We start from the raw sequence: 16,911 nt of genomic DNA, 5'->3' as shown, positions 1-16,911 counted from the left end.
AAGTGTATTCCAAAAGGTTGTAAAGGTTTATATAATCATTTATCCCAAAATATATCATATAAAGTAAGCACAACAATACATAATATCGGTATGCATTATTTAATCAATAGAAGTGAGGACTTGATAAATTTTATTAAATTACTCTGAAATAATTCAATCATACAACAGAGTAAATGGCACCTTAATAGATCAGAACAATTTAAGACAGGTTTTTCTGGGCAAGAATAGGCAGGAAAGTGATCAAAGGTAGAGGTATCTGGAAAAAGTGGTAGCACATATGAGGCCAACAAGGCAAGAGAAAGAAACAATATTTGCTATCTTCCTTGATGAGCCTGCCGATAACAAAACCTGGTGCGAACGACAGTCGCCTCGAAAACCTCTAACAATCATCGCCTGCAACACAATACAAACATGGTGAGAACGACAGCCACCTCAAAACCTCTAACAATCATTGCCTTCAACACAACAAAAACACATAGCTCAAACTTAGACGGCCCAACGTGTCACCTCTCATGATTGTATTTATCAGAAGTCTGCTAAAGGTTGAAGACAGATACATGTCGTCGTAGTTTTTGATTGTCATAGACGCAATGATAAACAGCAGGCTTATATTTGACCTTTTGTACTGAAACATCTTTGTGAAGTGTGTGATGTGGAAAACATCAATCCAAGGCTTCTTTGAGAAAAGTTGTGTTAACATGTGATAAATGTTAAAGAATGTCAGAGAAGTAGCAAAAGGGCGAAATATGGGGTGTTCGGAAACTATGTTGAAAAGTGAGAATAAGTTCAGAATCGAGTGTTTGGGTCGAGTGAAAAGGCAAAAGCAAGGGTGTTTGAAAGTTATGTTGAGAAGTCGAGAATTGAGTGTACGGTGAAAATGTTTGTTTTGCTTTCTTTTCGACTTCATTGAAAGAAATAAAGCAGATCACCACTATAAAACAGTCCGGAAAGGCTTAAAGTTACTTTTTTGGTTATAAAACAAAGGGTTTAGCCCAAATATGCTTTTAGTTCGACTAGCTTCAATACTGTGTCAGTTGTGAAAAACAATATTTTTCGCATTATGAAATAAGAGTTAGCATTACAAAAATCGTGTATTCACTCAAAATACAGTGATATATAGCAGTAAAGTGAACTAAAAATACCTTACGAAGATTATACAAATCCGGAGAATGAAGGAGAAAGCGAACCTGGCTTATTTGTGCTGCATGGCTATATATATTTTTGAAGATCCGACGAATATATGTGAAGAAAACTGCAAGAAAAACAACCATGTAGTATTAGAAGCATAATTCCTTAGAATTACTTAAGAGGACATCATCAAAATAGAGAAACATACAAAAGAGAATTAAGTTTTAGAATACCATCAATGGTCTCTAGGGTCGTCAACTGCTGCCATTGTATCCTACGTGATACAATTCCCAGGGCTACATTACGAACCTGCAAACATATAGAAAAAGTTTAAGGTTTATCCAAAAATTTCAGTACCTGAAATGTAACTCCATCTACAAGTATTTGAAACCAATTATCAACTTTCAAAGTCCAGCCAATTATCGTACTATATCTAACCTCGTCAAACACCAGATTGATAAATCTTAATGACAGGAGGAGAGTTAGGATGATTTCTGCCACTGGAACACCAAGATTTGCCAAAGGGAGAATATACCATTGCAAAGCAAACGCGAGCTGCTCTGAGGTTGTGGTTGTTAGGCAAAGGCTAGCACTTTGGAAGATCTTTCAAGAAAACAGAGGCCTGATCAGAGATATATCGCAACAAGTTCACACAGTGAAACTGATTTAAGCCCAAACATTTGTCTTTTCCTTCTCATATGTATAACAATCTCCAAGGAAAAGGATGTATCATCACAAACAGATATTACATGCTTTCCACCTGAATGTAAAGTATTGTAAATATGACTAGAAAGACTATAGGTCTACAAGAAAGATCTTAGTTGATTTACACTAAATCCAACATATTAAAGAATTTACTTATTCCAACATTTACTCTCTAGTATTGGAAATGAAGTGAAACCACTTTGTATCACCTATTCCATTTGCTATTCCATGCTTTTTTATGCACGCCAAATGTTACATTAACTGATGAAGACAATAGAGGTGACTAGAGGCCATGAGAAGTTAAACTTGGAAAGCCCTGTGATATCCGCGGCAATCTGGAGAAAATAAAGTTAGGAGATAGAAAAGGAAAACTTATTTAGCATTTAGCCAGAATGGAGGATTCTAATAATTCCCATTCAAATTGGGTCTTGCATGAAATTTCTCTCTCAGAATGTGGAGCCTAATAGGACCGCCTGTTACCATGAACAGAGCTCATTCTTTTCCGCACCAACACGATCCTTAGGGGCTTTCTTCTCTTTATTTCCTTCCGCAGATATTCTAGACAGGTTTGAGGATTTCCATGTTTAACTTGGACAACAAGTTTTCTCCATTTGCAAAAAATATTGTAATATGAACTTGAAAAACATAATTTCAAGCAATCATCAAATCAACTGTTAACGCTAGCCCCTCCATGTGCTAATAACTAGTGAAGATTCTTTAAGTCTTACAACAAACTCACTTTAACATTACCAATTAGTTCAGTGAAAGGACCTGACTAGTTCTTTCTAAGGATGAAAATTAAGGAATAAATCTCACTGTATACATGCATCCATATCTTAACATTAGTTATTTCTCCTGTACAAGTTCTAAGGAACAATGTTGTAGGCTTGCACAAAACGTACACAAACACATACTCGGCAAATCAGAAGAAGAAATTTTATCTAATCTAAATTACCAGGAAAGGCAGACTTACTGTAAAAGTTAAACATGCTGCTGTACTGGCAGCCGATAAGCCTTTTCTGGTGAGTTGTAACGGCCCTAACTTCATTATTACGTACTTATAACCTTCAAGAGATGCAGGAAGGGTTGGTAGTCCAGTCACTGAAGATGGCGGGCTTCTTGAACATAAAAGGGAAGGCGCACTATCAGTACTCAACCCCAACAAAACAAACAAGATACCACATAGCAAAGTCACTCTTCCCAATTGATCCTACAACAATATTGGACATTTAATAAGGCAATTTCCCTGCATAAACACAATTAGAATTACTAAAAGACTATCTCAAATAGAAATTCATGCTACATATTTTAATAAGAAATGGAAATTTTTGTCCGCCTCATAGTATGTTAAAACATTTCCGTCCAAGTTCACGGCAACATTACCTTCCACACCTCAGTCGGCTGAATCCATATAGACAATAAGGCTAGACAGATTACTACTCCCAGACGCATCGCCATGTTCGATTTTGCTGGTAAAATTACCAAAGCAAGCAGCCATGCCTACATTATAAAGGTACTAGCATTATTATGTAATGAACATGACTAACTTGATCAGTTGCTGATGAATCTTAAAACACTTCAAGGTAAAATATTTTATAACACAGAAAAAACAGGACAATCAAAAATTCTTGAAATCAAATCATCCAGAGATCAGACAAACCAAACTTCTCACTCACGCATCAAGCCTTTAAACACTAATAGCATATGAAACTTTATCAGTAGAATCACCAAAGGAAAAGGGAAAAAAGTAATCTTGAAAAGAAAGTAACTAGTATGAAATCAAATTACATTCAATTAAACCAATATAAAGCACAGTTCCAACTACATTATAAAAAGCAGAAAACAAGGGAAAGAAAACTAATACTAGTAAAAAAAATTAGCATTATACAAAAGGGGCGCAAAAGATTAGAAACAAAGACATCTCCAAGCACAGCACAATAATCAAACAAATGGTAAGAGAAGCACAAAAGAGGAAAGCCCAATTGAAAAGGGCAGAATTCTTACACAATTTCCAACCATAAAACTCTTTAAAAGCAGATTAAAAGAAAAAAAAAAACAAAAAGAGAAGTGAAAAAATTACCATCTTGATTCTGGGGTCGACACAGTGCAAGAAAGTGGTGGGAGAAGATATGTACTGAGCAATGGGACTGGATGTTGCCCCAGATATCGCTCCAAATACTTTCTCAGCAGCAAAAAGATTTCTGGGCATCCATTTTTCCCAGTTATTAGTACCTCCAACTCCATTACTGCTGTTTGTTATACACTTAATTTGAGGTTTGAATTTTGTCGAGTGACGGTATTGTAATCTCTGGCTCAAGATTTCTGGATAATTTCTAAGGGAGTGGAGTGAAGATAGAGATGGAAATACAAGAAGCAATTTTGGGTGCCCGCTGAGGAGCTTCGGGTACATTGGGTGGGTAGGTGGCGGTGGCGGTGGTGGTGGTGGTGGACCGGCGGTGCCTGATACGGGCCGAGGAACGAAGCTGAAGCCTGACGGTCTCTTGTTTTCTTTATCTCTTGTTTACATTTATTTTGGGATAATTTCCCATTTGGTCCCCCATACTTTTGGTATCTCTTATCAATTTTGAATTTTAATTTTTTTTAAAAATGATTAAAATTATTCTTGATGTTTTTGATCAATTAATAAATCAAGATTAATTTTGATTATTTTTTAAAAAATTAAGAATCAAATTTGATGACGTCCCAATATGAAGAGTAATTTAGCCATTAGTTTAATTGGTGTTTACTTTGAATTATGAGCTATTTATGTGAAAAAATAAATTATTACTACATAAATAATTAAAAAAATTCAAAATTACTTTAATAAATTGTAGAGGTTGCTTAAAAATAATCCTATATTTAAATTCAGTTGATGAGATTGAAACTTATGATACGGAAAGTGATTTAGTGACTAACTCGTCGTCAGATAAAAAATGAAATTATCTTTATTTTCCTCTCTATCTCCACAAAACACAACAAAACGCTCTGAAACATTGTCAAATTATTTTCAACACTTTATTTCAATTTAATGTGTCAGTTTAATTTGATATTTATTTGAGGTTTATGACATTATTATAATGATTTAATTGTAATTTTATGTGGTTTAATAAGTATTTGACCTTTATATTTTATATATTAATGTGGCCTATTTATAATGGATTTATTACAATATTATGAGTTTTAATAGGTCACTTAATGTTTTATAACGATCAAATTCTTACAACTATTTAAAGGGCGCAATTAGTTTTCTTCATTTGGCACGTTGAGAGAGTGAATTTTGTGTTGATAGTTTATGAGTTTTGAGAAACACTTCATACTCTCCTATAAGTATTTTATTGTTTTAGCAACGTGATGAAGGATTGATTCCTAGTCTCGTCATGGTCGTGCACATAGGATGAGATACTGCTGATAGCTAATGGAGTTTAATGCTGGGTTCGTGGTTAGTCGTTAAAACCTGCATTTACAGAGGCAACATTGCTTTAGGTCAGCGACAAGTCTCGTGGCTCTCCATCGTGCAGATTTTCTAATTTCTAAGTTTATTTTGTTTATTTCTTTACTATGTGTAGTTGTTATAAAATATGCAATGATATTTTATATGTGATAACATAATTATAAACAAAAATCACACAATTTTCACAACAGCAACAACGTACGTACGCTGAGTATGCTCCGACGGCTTAATAATATATAATAATCTTTTATGTATAATTAAATAAATGCATCAAAAGAATTTTCATTGAGTAATAAAGCTGAGGTTCAAGAATTTCTGTGAAATTATGTAATTTGATTACATTTATTGTAGAGAAAAATAAAATAAAAATTCAATGGAAATTTAATTTTAATATTCTCAAAAATAAAAATTAAGTAAAATTCCTGCCAGTTGAAACAGCATCAGCAATACGGATATGGATAGCAGCAGTGCAGAAGAGCTGAGTTCCACTCACAACTATCAATACAATCTCCAAAGCTCTCTGATTAATTAATTAATAAATAAATAAAACCAATTAGTTCTTCAAAAAATAATTTTTTATTATGGAATTGGAACAATTATTGAAGATTGCTTACTATGTCTGAATCTATCCACCCTATCTCAATCTCCTTGCATGCCAACCTGAAACAAAGGTTGTGCCAATGTTATATCTTCAACAAATTGCAAAATGGTCCCTCATCTTTATTGTAATTCAATTTCAGTCCACCTACTTTAGCACTTACTAAAATAAGTCTCTACACTCTTAATGGTTTTAACTATTCTAGTCTTGATGTCAACCCTCATCTAATTATTCATGGAGGACCCGAATTGTAAAAAAAAAAAAAGAAAACAGATATTATACTGTATTTTTATGAAATTTGTTGTAATTATACATTTTATTCCATGTAGTTTGAAAAATTATATTTAGTACTCATGATATTTGCTTTCGTTTAACAAAAAGATCCATCCCTTAGCCAAAATTCACTGAAATTGTTGATATTAATAAAAAATTGAATGAAAATTAATATTTACTTTGATTGATTTATTATAGGTCAAACAAATTTTTTTGACTAAACTACTCTTTTACAGGATCAAATTTATAATATTCTGAATGCTCAAGTGCACCATGGAGGAGCGGTTGCTCAAGCACTACTTAATGATATTCAAACAACATGGACAAAACAAAAAGGCTAGGACTGAATTTGATGATGACTTAACATGAGGGACTCAAATAGAATTAGTGCAAAAATGAAGGACCAAAATTAAATTATCCCATTCTACTTTCTACAGCCTTGAGGAACAAAAACCATATATAGGTAACATATGTAGTTTTACCCATACTTCTCATTTCTATCTGAAAAAGAAAATGAAAAGCTATGAGGACGAGGAGAAAACATGAGGGACTTGAATTGAATTAGTGCAAAAATAAAGGACCAAAAATGGAATTATCCTTTTCTACTTACCCCATAGCAAGAAGTGTGAGCAACAAGGTAAGAAGAGAAGAAGCAGCAGCTGCATGTAAGTTGGGAGCATTCCACTTAACCAGATTGTGTAGTCCAGTGATGGATGTGGTGAATCCCACCACCCCAGCTATGAGTGAACAAATTACCACAAAACTAGTAGCCATGTTTCCAAATGGATGGTATATAGGGAAAATTCGAGCTGGGAGCGACATAATAGATGCTGTAAAACAATATCACAAAAGTACAATAATATTACGAGTTTGAATTTTATTGAACTCTAGAGTTCGTTATTTTGTATAAGTGTATTATGAATATTCAATCTAGTTGTGCAGACTGTCCCAATATATAGGGGACATCCCAAGATTCGTAATTGAGGCGTTGGGTTGGAAACATATTGAATACGTCTGTGAGCGGGTGCGTAAAATATGAGGTGTTTCTATGAAAGATAAGTTATGGGTTCGAGTCACATGAAATATTACCACACAAACATAACAATATCACGAGTTTGAATTTCACTGAATCGCAGTGCTCGCCATTTCACATGACCCTATTATGAATGTTCAGTCTAGCTATAAAGATTGTCCCCATAGGGTACATCTCAAGATTTCATAGTTGAAGTGTTGGGTCGAAAACGTATTCGATACGTGTGTGAGTGGTTTGTAATCTAAGGTTTTCTTATGAAAAGTAAGGTATGGATTCGAGCCTCATTAAATAGTACCACACAAACATAACAAAATCACAAGTTTGAACCTTACTGAATCAGAGAGCTCGTCATTTTATATGAGCATTAGCTATGGAGACTGTCCTCATAGGGGAACATCCCTAGATTTCATTGTTGAGGTATTGAGTCTGAAAATGCTTAGCTATGTGAGTGAGTGGATGCGTGAATTTGAAGTGTTACTATGAAAAGATACGTTATGGGTTGAAGTCCCACGAGGAGTTGTGGAAACTAGGCTTGATTCTTAATATGTGGGTTTATTATGAGCTGAGTGGATATGTTATTAGTTGATGGTGATCGGTCCACAATGGTTAATTTAATGGATCTTGATCTTATTCTGTGATTTGCTAGTGAGACTAAAATGACTAAGTTGCTCGTGTTCCAACGAGTTTTTTTAACGAAATGAATATTTTATGGTAGTTAAGTTTCTTTATGATTAAATTTATGTTGCACTTAGTGCACAATTGTACAATTATCACATACCCTTTTTTTTTTAAAAAAAAAAGCTAAATTACAACGAGTTCCCCTGAAATTTGATATAGTTATGGACACCCCATCATTGTGTAAAGAAAATCGGACAAGGTGGATGGAAAAAAGTATAAAATTATAAAAAGAAATATCTACTAGTCTATAAAAAGTTTTAGAAAATTATAAAAAAAAAATAAGTAATGTTATGATTCATAGTCTATAAGGGCATTTTGGTTAGTTAATTATTCACTATAAAAAATGAATGGAAACCCAACGGGCACTAACGGATTGAGCAAGTTGTTGCTGTTAAAATCAGGGGTTATTCATAATTTCCTAAACAACGAGAGGGTATTTGTAATTATGTCAAATTTCAGAAAAAACTGGTTGTAATGCACCCTTTTCAAGAAGTAGATAGGGTAGCTTGACAACTATCTAATTGTCCGATCTATTCCACATAAGATGCAACATCTACAAGACCCTTCCATTAGTTAGACTAGCTACAACGGGTTCAACTCAACCCAACTATTAATAATTTAAAAAGAAAACAGAAACATATATCACTACACTGACAGACACAGATAGATGATACTGATACTTACTTACTTCGCGGGATCTTTAGATCCCATTATTCACAGCCCAGGCTGCAATAACAGTGACAATGAGGTAGAGAACAACATTGACAAGTAACACAAAGGAAGCTGCAGATTTGCCTGATTCAGAAGCCATCATGAGTTGAAGAATGCAATGTGTGTGTGTGTATATATATGAGGCTGAATGTTCCATTCTTGAAAGTGTTATCTGCATGGCTGCTGCTTTTTATTTAAAACAAAAAGCTGTGACTGTTTTTATTATTTTCAATTCAAAGAAATGCATGGAGGCAGCTTTGCTTTGTTCCAACATTGCCTCATGAGGAGGAAATGGATCTCCTTTGTGCATATTTTTATTAATAGGGGCACAAGGGTAATTTTGTGGGTTGATGACACGGTAAATTACGATGAATTTTCTTGAGATTTGACATAATTACGAATACCTCTTTGTTGTTTAAAAAAAATTATAAATACCCTTTGATTTTTGATGAAATTATGTAATTCTTGAATGGGGATATAAAATTATCGACTTTACCTTGACGTACTTTTTTTAAAAAAAACTAAAAATTGTATCAAACTCAAACGAGGTGGATGGAAAACTTTGAAAATTTGTAAAAGGATTATACACTTAGTCCATAAAAAAAATCAAAATTTTTTAAAAAATATATAAAATTATAATTCATAGTTTATAAGGAGATTTTGATTAGTTTGCTATAATAAAAGGGTAGAAATCTAACAAAAACTAACGGATTTACCTAATTGTTAAACGTTTGATAAAATAGAGGGGGTTGTCGATAATTTTTTAAATAATTAATAAATATTTATAAATATGCCAAACTTCATAAGAGCGTGTTGCACAAGGGTAATTTGATTATATGGGGAGGATTGGTACAAGTAGCAAGGGCAAAATGGTAAAATTCCTACCTGTAAATATCGTGCATTACTTGACCGTCTAAAGGTTTCTTTTCCTTAAGATTTGTTCGCATTGTAGGTTGAATTCTGATTTATGTAACATTTTTAAAGTAGATTGACAATTTTGCCCTCGTCTAGTGTATTCGACTCCATCACTTTCAAAGTGGAACTTTAGCGCAAAAAAAAAAAAAAAAGGATAATAAAGCTTCAGGCGGCTCAACTTTATTGGTGCAAACAAGCCCCTTTTCATTTTCTTGATTAAATAAAATGTTAAATTACGACGAGCTTTTCTGATATTTGTCATAATTATAAATACTCTCTTATTATTTAAAAAATTATAAATACCTTTTGAAATTAACGATTATCTAACAAACACCCCTTACAATGAGCTGCCACGAAAAGTATTTGTTAGATGACCACTAATTCTACAGAGTAATTTTTCAAACAACAACGAGAAGGTATTTGTAATTATGGTGTAGCTCAAAAGAACTCGTTGTGGTTTACCTTAAATAGATCAGTAAGATGCATGCATTAACAATAAAGTGATTTTAGAGGTTAAGCTATCTCTAGCCTTTGTATATGCCATATGGCATATTTTGGGCATGAACACAGTAAAACTGCACAACATCAAACGAAAACATTGTGAAAACCACAAAAGCTGATCCCAACAACTTAAGTTGAAGGAACTTATTTTGAGCTTGAGCAAGAAGTCTGCTCATTTTAGTCCCTTACTTACAAAGATCTCCCCGAAGAGATCGGATAGAAAGACGATTAAATTTTAGGCGTCCTAGCACGAATAAGGTTACCTCTCCTCAACGCTCGCTTACTTCAGTGTATGATGAGTTTTTAAACCTTCAAAGAGAGCTTCTGAGCAGCAAGAGCTTCTGCTTCGAGCGTTGGCTCCCACAAGATTGTAGTTTCGGCAAGTAAAGAAGTCACAATGTACGGATCCATGTTGGAAGCCGGGCGCCTATCTTCCAAATAACCTAAAACCAAATATGTAAGCCATGCAGTTCACAAGATTAGCAAGAGTAGCTGTCTGTTTTCGATTTTATTCATCGTTTTAAAATCTTAAGATACTAGAAAAATGAATAATGAGAATGAAAACAAAACCAAAGGCCCATGAATGGTACACTTTGAGAGTTTTCACTTGAAAACACACTCGTTCATGAATACGGTATTTCTTCTCAAAGTCGTAAATCTGTGGATAGATGAAACTTGTGTACCTTTGCCATTCTTCTCAGTGTCACGACCCACACGGATTGAGCAACCACGGTTAGCAACTCCCTGCACATCATTTTGAATTGATGTAAGTAGAAATTCAGAAAACAACTTCATTTTTATGTTTCCATCAGCTTATAAGTGTAAAATGGTGCAAACAAATCCGTATATACCCATGAAAAAGTGTTGATACTAGCAGTTTCATGCTTTCCTGTCAATCTTCGTTCATTGCCTTCTCCGTAAGCACTGATATGCTCCTTGTGGCGAAGCGAGAGGTTAAAAATTGCTTTCTTTATTACCTCAAAACCTCCTTCTTCTCGCATACTTTTGGTGCTGCGATCCAAAACAACAATCAACAAGTTATTACATATTTAGTCCAAGTCAAAATATATGCAATCTTAGCATGTATTCCAACTCTTGTTAACTTAGAATTCTAGAATGATAATTAATATTAATCTAAGAATACCTGTAGTTGGTGTGGCATCCTGCACCGTTCCAGTCACCCTGGATATCCCATTGTAAGAGAAACGAAGATCAGATTTTAGTACTTTTTTTATCATACTTCGATAATGAAAAAACAGATTAATTCAAATATAACAGTACCTCTATTGGTTTTGGATCAAGTGACAGGACAACTCCGGCTTGTTCTGTAATTCTCTGTCAACATAGTGAACAAGTAAAAGAATTAGAGATATGCATGTGCTCGTCTTCTGCGTGTACTCAGACAACTCATTTATATCAATCAAGAAACTGAGGATCCGGCACACCTCAAGGAGGTACCTAGCGCACCAGATGTGATCTCCAGCTTCAATTCCAACACTCGGGCCGACTTGAAATTCCCACTTCAAGAGACGATGGTGGAGTCAATACGTAAAATGAGAGGAGAATAATAGGTAGTCATGTTAAGAAGTGAAATAAGAAGGGCTTGAGAAAGAGACCTGCCCGGGCATAACCTCCCCGTTGGTACCACTAATATTGATCCCAGCATACAAGCACGCTTTGTAGTGAGCATCTGATATATCTCGTCCAAATGACTTGTCTGCCCCGACACCACAGTAATAAGGGCCCTAAAAGTCCACGAAACGTGAGACAAAAAAATCACAATGGCTCCCATCTACCAGATTCTGAACATGTTCTGTCTATTTAGAGGCAAAATTCCTTTGTAAGAGCCAAGAAAAGCTTATATGAGCCACAAAGCTCTTAAATGCAAATCTGTGATGGTTAAGTGGCAAAATAGTATGTATACCGAGAATGTATATGTATATATATGTGCGTGTACCTGAGGACCAGGGTAACCTCCAGCAGGCCAACCTAATGGCCATTTCACATTAGTTTGGAGTAATGTGTACTCTTGCTCGATGCCATACCTATTTCATATTTCCAGAACAGGGCAGTGGTTACAATCAGAAATGTAACATATAAAGCACAAAAAGCCAACTGTTGACTGAAACATGTATTGAGCTTTCTTCTTTTTCAACAATGAATCTCATCTCTTGTATTAATTGGTTTGAACAAAAATGTAGGAGATGAAAAAATAGTGACGCTAGAAACTACCATGGAATTTCAGCCGAAACCTTAGGGTCACTGAAAATCTGAGCCGCCCTGTAGCGCTTGTTTGTTGGAATGGGCTCCCCTGCTGGTGTATATGTATCACAAATGACCTGTTAAAATATCACATAAATATTTTAGAAACAAGTCTTTGATTCATGTAAGTGAGGAAATTGTGAGACACATTATGTTTTTATGTGATTGAAATAATACTTATATGTCCACAACCAATCACGGTTCTCTTATTATCATAGGATTTCGTACAATTATAATAGACAATCACCTGCTGCTTATATTAAGACGCTTGCAAAACTTTATAGCATTACAAATTTATCATGGCAATTAAGTGTATGCTTAAAAAACTTTTGGCTCCAAACTCTAAGAGTAACAGCATATCCAAATACATTTCAGTAGCAGAGGAGCACAAATAATCAAATATAACTCACCAAGATGTTATTGCCACCACGGAATGGATCCTTGAAGATTGCTTGGGGGCTGCAGAGTAGATCGAGATAGGATTACAGTTAGAAAGGAAAAGGTAAAATGGAAAAATTATTGGATGTCGTTTGTAAATGATCTTACTATAGAATTACTTCACTATCTTCTCCCGGGGCCTGTCCAGTGCTTGAGCCGTCATAGTTCCACTTGGGAAGCTCAGAAGGGTGTTCGACTGGCTTTGATATGGTCTAAGTATCATTACAACATAGAAAAAATGGATACAAAGGAATTCTTGTAAGATTCCAGGAAACTGAATAAACGAAAGAAAGAAACTAGAGTATGAATCGTGTACCCTCGATTTACTACGAACGTCAATCCCTGATCCTCCGATCCTGTCACAAGCCAGCAAACATAAATGTCGGAATGAGAAAACCACTGAATGCCTTACCAGAAATATCAGCAGTAACATCAAATGTTGATCGAAGAAAAGCATATCTTCAACTAAATTCGAAAAACTAAACATGCAAGAAAGAAACACATACCAGATATATTCAGCAATGATCTTGTCAGTATACGGAGTTACATCCAAGTTTAGCATCTGTTCAAGACGGTTGATCGTGCTGTTGTCGGACTTAACAGCAAAAACTCCAAATTTGGCTGAGCTTTTAACTGAGCCTTGTTTCAAAGCAAGAGAGCCCCACATCTTTGTAGTCAGTGGGGTTGCATCTGTTAACCCCTTTGAAATTCCCATCTGCCATTGTGCAGAAGGGGCCAAGATTTGTGCCATTTTCACCTTCCCTGGCTGGAAAATTTTGACATAGAAGAAATGAATGAGAATTTATTGTCCCATTACATAATCTTCCAATTGTAGTCAGTTTAATGCAACCAAAGGCAAATCCAGGATCACATTGCCAAGAACTGGGGTCTATTTAAATGCAGATCAGTTCATTAACACAAACAAACCAGAAGAAACTATTCTAGAATTAATCTGAACAAGACTGAGTTTTTCTTTCTTAGCAGTTTTCTGAAATTTTTCACAGAAAGCTCCTCAAACCAGGCAATTCTAAAACCCTTTTCTTGACGTTACACTACAAGGAAATAACTACTGCCCAAAAGGCTGCCAAGACTCTATAATCAGAAATGCATATGAAAAAAGGGATTTTTTTTGTGAATAAAGAAATTCAAGAAGTCACATATAATCCCAAAAATGTTGTCTTCTGCAAAATAACAAAAGCTTAGTTATGGGTCAAGATAGAATCCAAGTGTGCAAAAAGAGTACAAGAACCAAGCGCTGACGAAGTGCAAGAACTGATTCAGGCCCTCAGTTTGACATTCTTGATAGAAATGTGATGATCATTTGTGAAAGATGAAAAGACATGGCTGAAAGAGAAGTCACCAACTTACCTGAAAATTGCAGCAAAAATGTAGAGCAGAAGGGCAAGAGAAACAAAAGAGTGCCACTGGCTAAACTTGTTTCAAGAGTGATAAAGAAACGTTTGAAGAAAGGAGTTGTGCTTAGCAGATAGGGATATGTGTGTTTTGTGGAGGAAATGGTCTCTTTGAGGTCAATAAGAAATTCACCATTGGAGAGTGGTTCAATCTTTTGTTACAAATTTTATTGTATTTTCAATTTTATCATATCTATATATATACACATGATCTGACTTGCGATTTGATGAATGTCCATTATGCGAAATATTGTCCGTTCTAATTTCATATATACATTATAATTTTGCTCTGATTTCATATATACATTATAATTTTGTCTTGAAAATGCATATCGGCAAGAAGAGGAGGCCTCGGGGCTATAAACCACTTAAGTTCCAAGGCCTCTTCTTCTTGACGAGACGTATTTTGAAAACAAAATCACGAGATTCATATAAAGCAATAATGAGTAAATAACATAATTTTTATAAGTATAAGGTGTATATTTTGAAGCAATACAATATATTTGAATGTTTGTCAAGAAAAAAGTATCACAATATTCTAAAATCGTTACATACGCAATAATAATAAAAAATTATAATATATGAGTATAATATATATTTCAACATTGATAATTGATGATGACTTAGTTTAGTGATTAAGCTTGAAATCCCGTTAATAAGTTTAAATTTATTGTAATTTATTTTATTTCTTCTTATTATATTGATCAAATATAAATACATTACTCGACATTCCTCCACTCCACTTCAAAATCTTGAATTATGCAACTCAAGATTTCTTGTACTATATATCAAATTTGTCACATTCTTGATAGTTTATTTGCCTCAAATATTTTATTAAAACATAAAATTCTATGTTATAAACACTTATTCAAGATATAATCCATAAATTAATAGGAAAATTGAAAAATCTTAGAAAAAATTTAAATGACAATGATGTCCAATCTAAATAGTAGCAGACATGTCACTTTTTGGGTTGGGTGTTGTGTGGTTTATAAGCCATGAGTCCAATTATGAGTTATCCAATCAGGGCTTCAGTTGAGTATAGTTGTTTGAGATGCTGACATTCCTTTTGCACTTTTTGGGACCATGTTTGGGCATTTTAAAATTTGCACCAAGAAACTATTTATTTTAACAACGGCAAATTAATGGGATTTGACATAATTATAAATATTTTTTTGTTATTTTAAAAACTACAAATATTCTTTTAATGTTTGATAAAATTATGTAATTTATGGATAGATGTATAAAATTATCAACTTTATCATTGTGACATTTTTTCTTATTCAAAATAAAAAATTCTGACGGAGTGGATGGCGAAAAATTGTTAAGAACTTATCTGTACGTCTATAAAAATTTTAAAAAACAAGTAAAATTATAATTTATAGTTCACGAGGGCATTTTGATCAGTTCACCATAAAAAATAGATAAAAATCTAATAGAGATTACGAATTTGACTAATTGTTATACGACTGTTAAAATTAGGGATATTGATAATTTTTCAGGTAATTAAAAGATATTTATAATTATGTCAAATTTTAGAAAAGGATATTGTGATTTATCCTTTTAACAAAGTACTCCAACTTGCAAAAATATAAATAAAATGAAAAGTCAAATAGGGCTTAATTTATTGGTCCAATTAGTTTGAAGAAATAGGTTTGAATTTCAATTGGCAAACAAAAATAGGATTTTTTATTACTCTTAAGCTTGTAATATAGTTCTTTGAAGCCTTTCAAAATAAGCCTACTCTTTTTCTTTTTTCTTTTTTTTTTTTGTGGGAGAAAATCTTGCAAAATCATCAAGTTATTTGTTCAAGTTTAAGTGTATATATAATCCAAAATCAATGCAAAAATTTACATAATTCACTTGAGTTGATTGTGTTAATATACGTCAAGGATGATATTTTTTTTTAATATATCTGATATTGGTATGTCGATTGCAGACGAGAAGTTTGTATAATTTAGAAGTTTTAAAACTTATTTTCTTAACAAGACGTCGTTTCAAATCAAGATCATAAAGTTATAAAGTCAAAGTGACGTGAAACTTGAGCTATATACTAGCCTAAAGCTCGCCTCTCCCGAGCCATTCTCCAAGGCGAAATGCTTTTCCAAGAGCAAAAATCCTCCAATTAAATATAATAGACAATATTTCATACAACGACGTCCGACTGTAATGAGAATACATACTTTGTTTGGCCCTGTAAGATCATGGGCCTTTCCAAACTTTTCGCAGGGATTGATGATACCGACACATATTCTACATCAATTATATACGAGGAACTCATACAATTTATAAATTTCAAAATTTTTAATTCTTAATAATTTTTTTTAATAAAAATAAAAGATTATAAATACAGAACAAACAACATCTCACGTCACAAGACTAGTGCACATGGCTCATAAATTTATCAATTTATTAAAATATATATATATTTATATTCAAGAAATATTTGGAATTTTCATAAAAGTCATGCATTTGTTCCAAGAATCCCTTCTATTCCTATCCAATAACACGCAATCTTGGAGTCGGTCAAAACTCCCAACACTCAACACACCATATAATTATATGGATTAATTACAATTAGATACTTTTAAAAATATAAAATTATATTCTTTATCAAGAAAATTTTAAAATTATATTTACACTCCCTTAAAAAAAATTCTCCATTTATATTCGACTCCCTTCCATTAGAATTTAGATTGATAATATTGACGTCAATAAAATATTTACATAAATTTTTATTTCACCCCTTATTTAATATTTGCATTCAATATTTTTACACTTATAAAAGGGGTAAATATGATATTTA

The 16,911-nt window shown here is 33.5% G+C and overlaps 3 protein-coding genes across 3 annotated transcripts; all 3 read right to left on the bottom strand.

The window, feature by feature from the left end:
• Window positions 1–113: 113 nt before the first annotated feature.
• On the bottom strand, window positions 114–4,377 carry ABCI12 (cobalt ion transmembrane transporter). The gene is made up of 7 exons (XM_011073222.3): window positions 3,914–4,377; window positions 3,217–3,333; window positions 2,807–3,043; window positions 1,567–1,731; window positions 1,362–1,437; window positions 1,188–1,252; window positions 114–393 (listed from the first exon to the last, which is right to left on the bottom strand). The coding sequence occupies exons 1-7, from the start codon at window positions 4,241–4,243 to the stop codon at window positions 241–243; spliced, it is 1,143 nt and encodes a 380-aa protein (XP_011071524.1). The 5' UTR covers window positions 4,244–4,377; the 3' UTR covers window positions 114–240.
• A 1,206-nt stretch (window positions 4,378–5,583) lies between these two features.
• Window positions 5,584–8,716, bottom strand: LOC105157066 (membrane protein PM19L-like). Its single transcript, XM_088878996.1, has 4 exons — window positions 8,551–8,716; window positions 6,766–6,985; window positions 5,899–5,944; window positions 5,584–5,804 (listed from the first exon to the last, which is right to left on the bottom strand). Exons 2-4 carry the CDS (start codon window positions 6,975–6,977, stop codon window positions 5,694–5,696), a joined length of 369 nt encoding a protein of 122 aa, XP_088735122.1. The 5' UTR covers window positions 6,978–6,985; window positions 8,551–8,716; the 3' UTR covers window positions 5,584–5,693.
• A 1,233-nt stretch (window positions 8,717–9,949) lies between these two features.
• On the bottom strand, window positions 9,950–14,221 carry LOC105156948 (glutamine synthetase leaf isozyme, chloroplastic). Its single transcript, XM_011073221.3, has 14 exons — window positions 14,062–14,221; window positions 13,200–13,459; window positions 13,010–13,049; window positions 12,802–12,905; window positions 12,666–12,714; window positions 12,226–12,332; window positions 11,951–12,038; window positions 11,610–11,738; window positions 11,439–11,513; window positions 11,275–11,328; window positions 11,138–11,175; window positions 10,845–11,004; window positions 10,677–10,737; window positions 9,950–10,436 (listed from the first exon to the last, which is right to left on the bottom strand). The coding sequence occupies exons 2-14, from the start codon at window positions 13,442–13,444 to the stop codon at window positions 10,297–10,299; spliced, it is 1,290 nt and encodes a 429-aa protein (XP_011071523.1). The 5' UTR covers window positions 13,445–13,459; window positions 14,062–14,221; the 3' UTR covers window positions 9,950–10,296.
• Between the last annotated feature and the right edge of the window lie 2,690 nt (window positions 14,222–16,911).

Source organism: Sesamum indicum, linkage group LG3 (genome assembly GCF_026168435.1).
Source record: "Sesamum indicum cultivar Baizhima isolate 11 linkage group LG3, ASM2616843v1, whole genome shotgun sequence".
NCBI lineage: Eukaryota > Viridiplantae > Streptophyta > Magnoliopsida > Lamiales > Pedaliaceae > Sesamum > Sesamum indicum.
Note: the sequence above shows the minus strand (reverse complement) of the source record. Positions and strands in the feature narration are given on the sequence as shown.

Excerpts from the sequence above, each read along its gene's own strand:
- LOC105157066 (XM_088878996.1), bottom strand. The coding sequence starts at position 6,977 with ATGTCGCTCCCAGCTCGAATTTTCCCTATATACCATCCATTTGGAAAC. Across the intron at positions 5,945-6,765 it reads CTCACACTTCTTGCTATGGG|GTTGGCATGCAAGGAGATTG; the intron begins GTAAGTAGAAAA and ends CCTTTGTTTCAG. Across the intron at positions 5,805-5,898 it reads GGTGGATAGATTCAGACATA|AGAGCTTTGGAGATTGTATT; the intron begins GTAAGCAATCTT and ends TTAATTAATCAG.
- LOC105156948 (XM_011073221.3), bottom strand. The coding sequence starts at position 13,444 with ATGGCACAAATCTTGGCCCCTTCTGCACAATGGCAGATGGGAATTTCA. Across the intron at positions 12,039-12,225 it reads GTTTCGGCTGAAATTCCATG|GTATGGCATCGAGCAAGAGT; the intron begins GTAGTTTCTAGC and ends AATATGAAATAG. Across the intron at positions 11,514-11,609 it reads GGGAGGTTATGCCCGGGCAG|TGGGAATTTCAAGTCGGCCC; the intron begins GTCTCTTTCTCA and ends CGTCTCTTGAAG.
- ABCI12 (XM_011073222.3), bottom strand. The coding sequence starts at position 4,243 with ATGTACCCGAAGCTCCTCAGCGGGCACCCAAAATTGCTTCTTGTATTT. Across the intron at positions 1,438-1,566 it reads TCAATCTGGTGTTTGACGAG|GTTCGTAATGTAGCCCTGGG; the intron begins GTTAGATATAGT and ends ATATGTTTGCAG. Across the intron at positions 1,253-1,361 it reads GACCCTAGAGACCATTGATG|TTTTCTTCACATATATTCGT; the intron begins GTATTCTAAAAC and ends TTTTTCTTGCAG.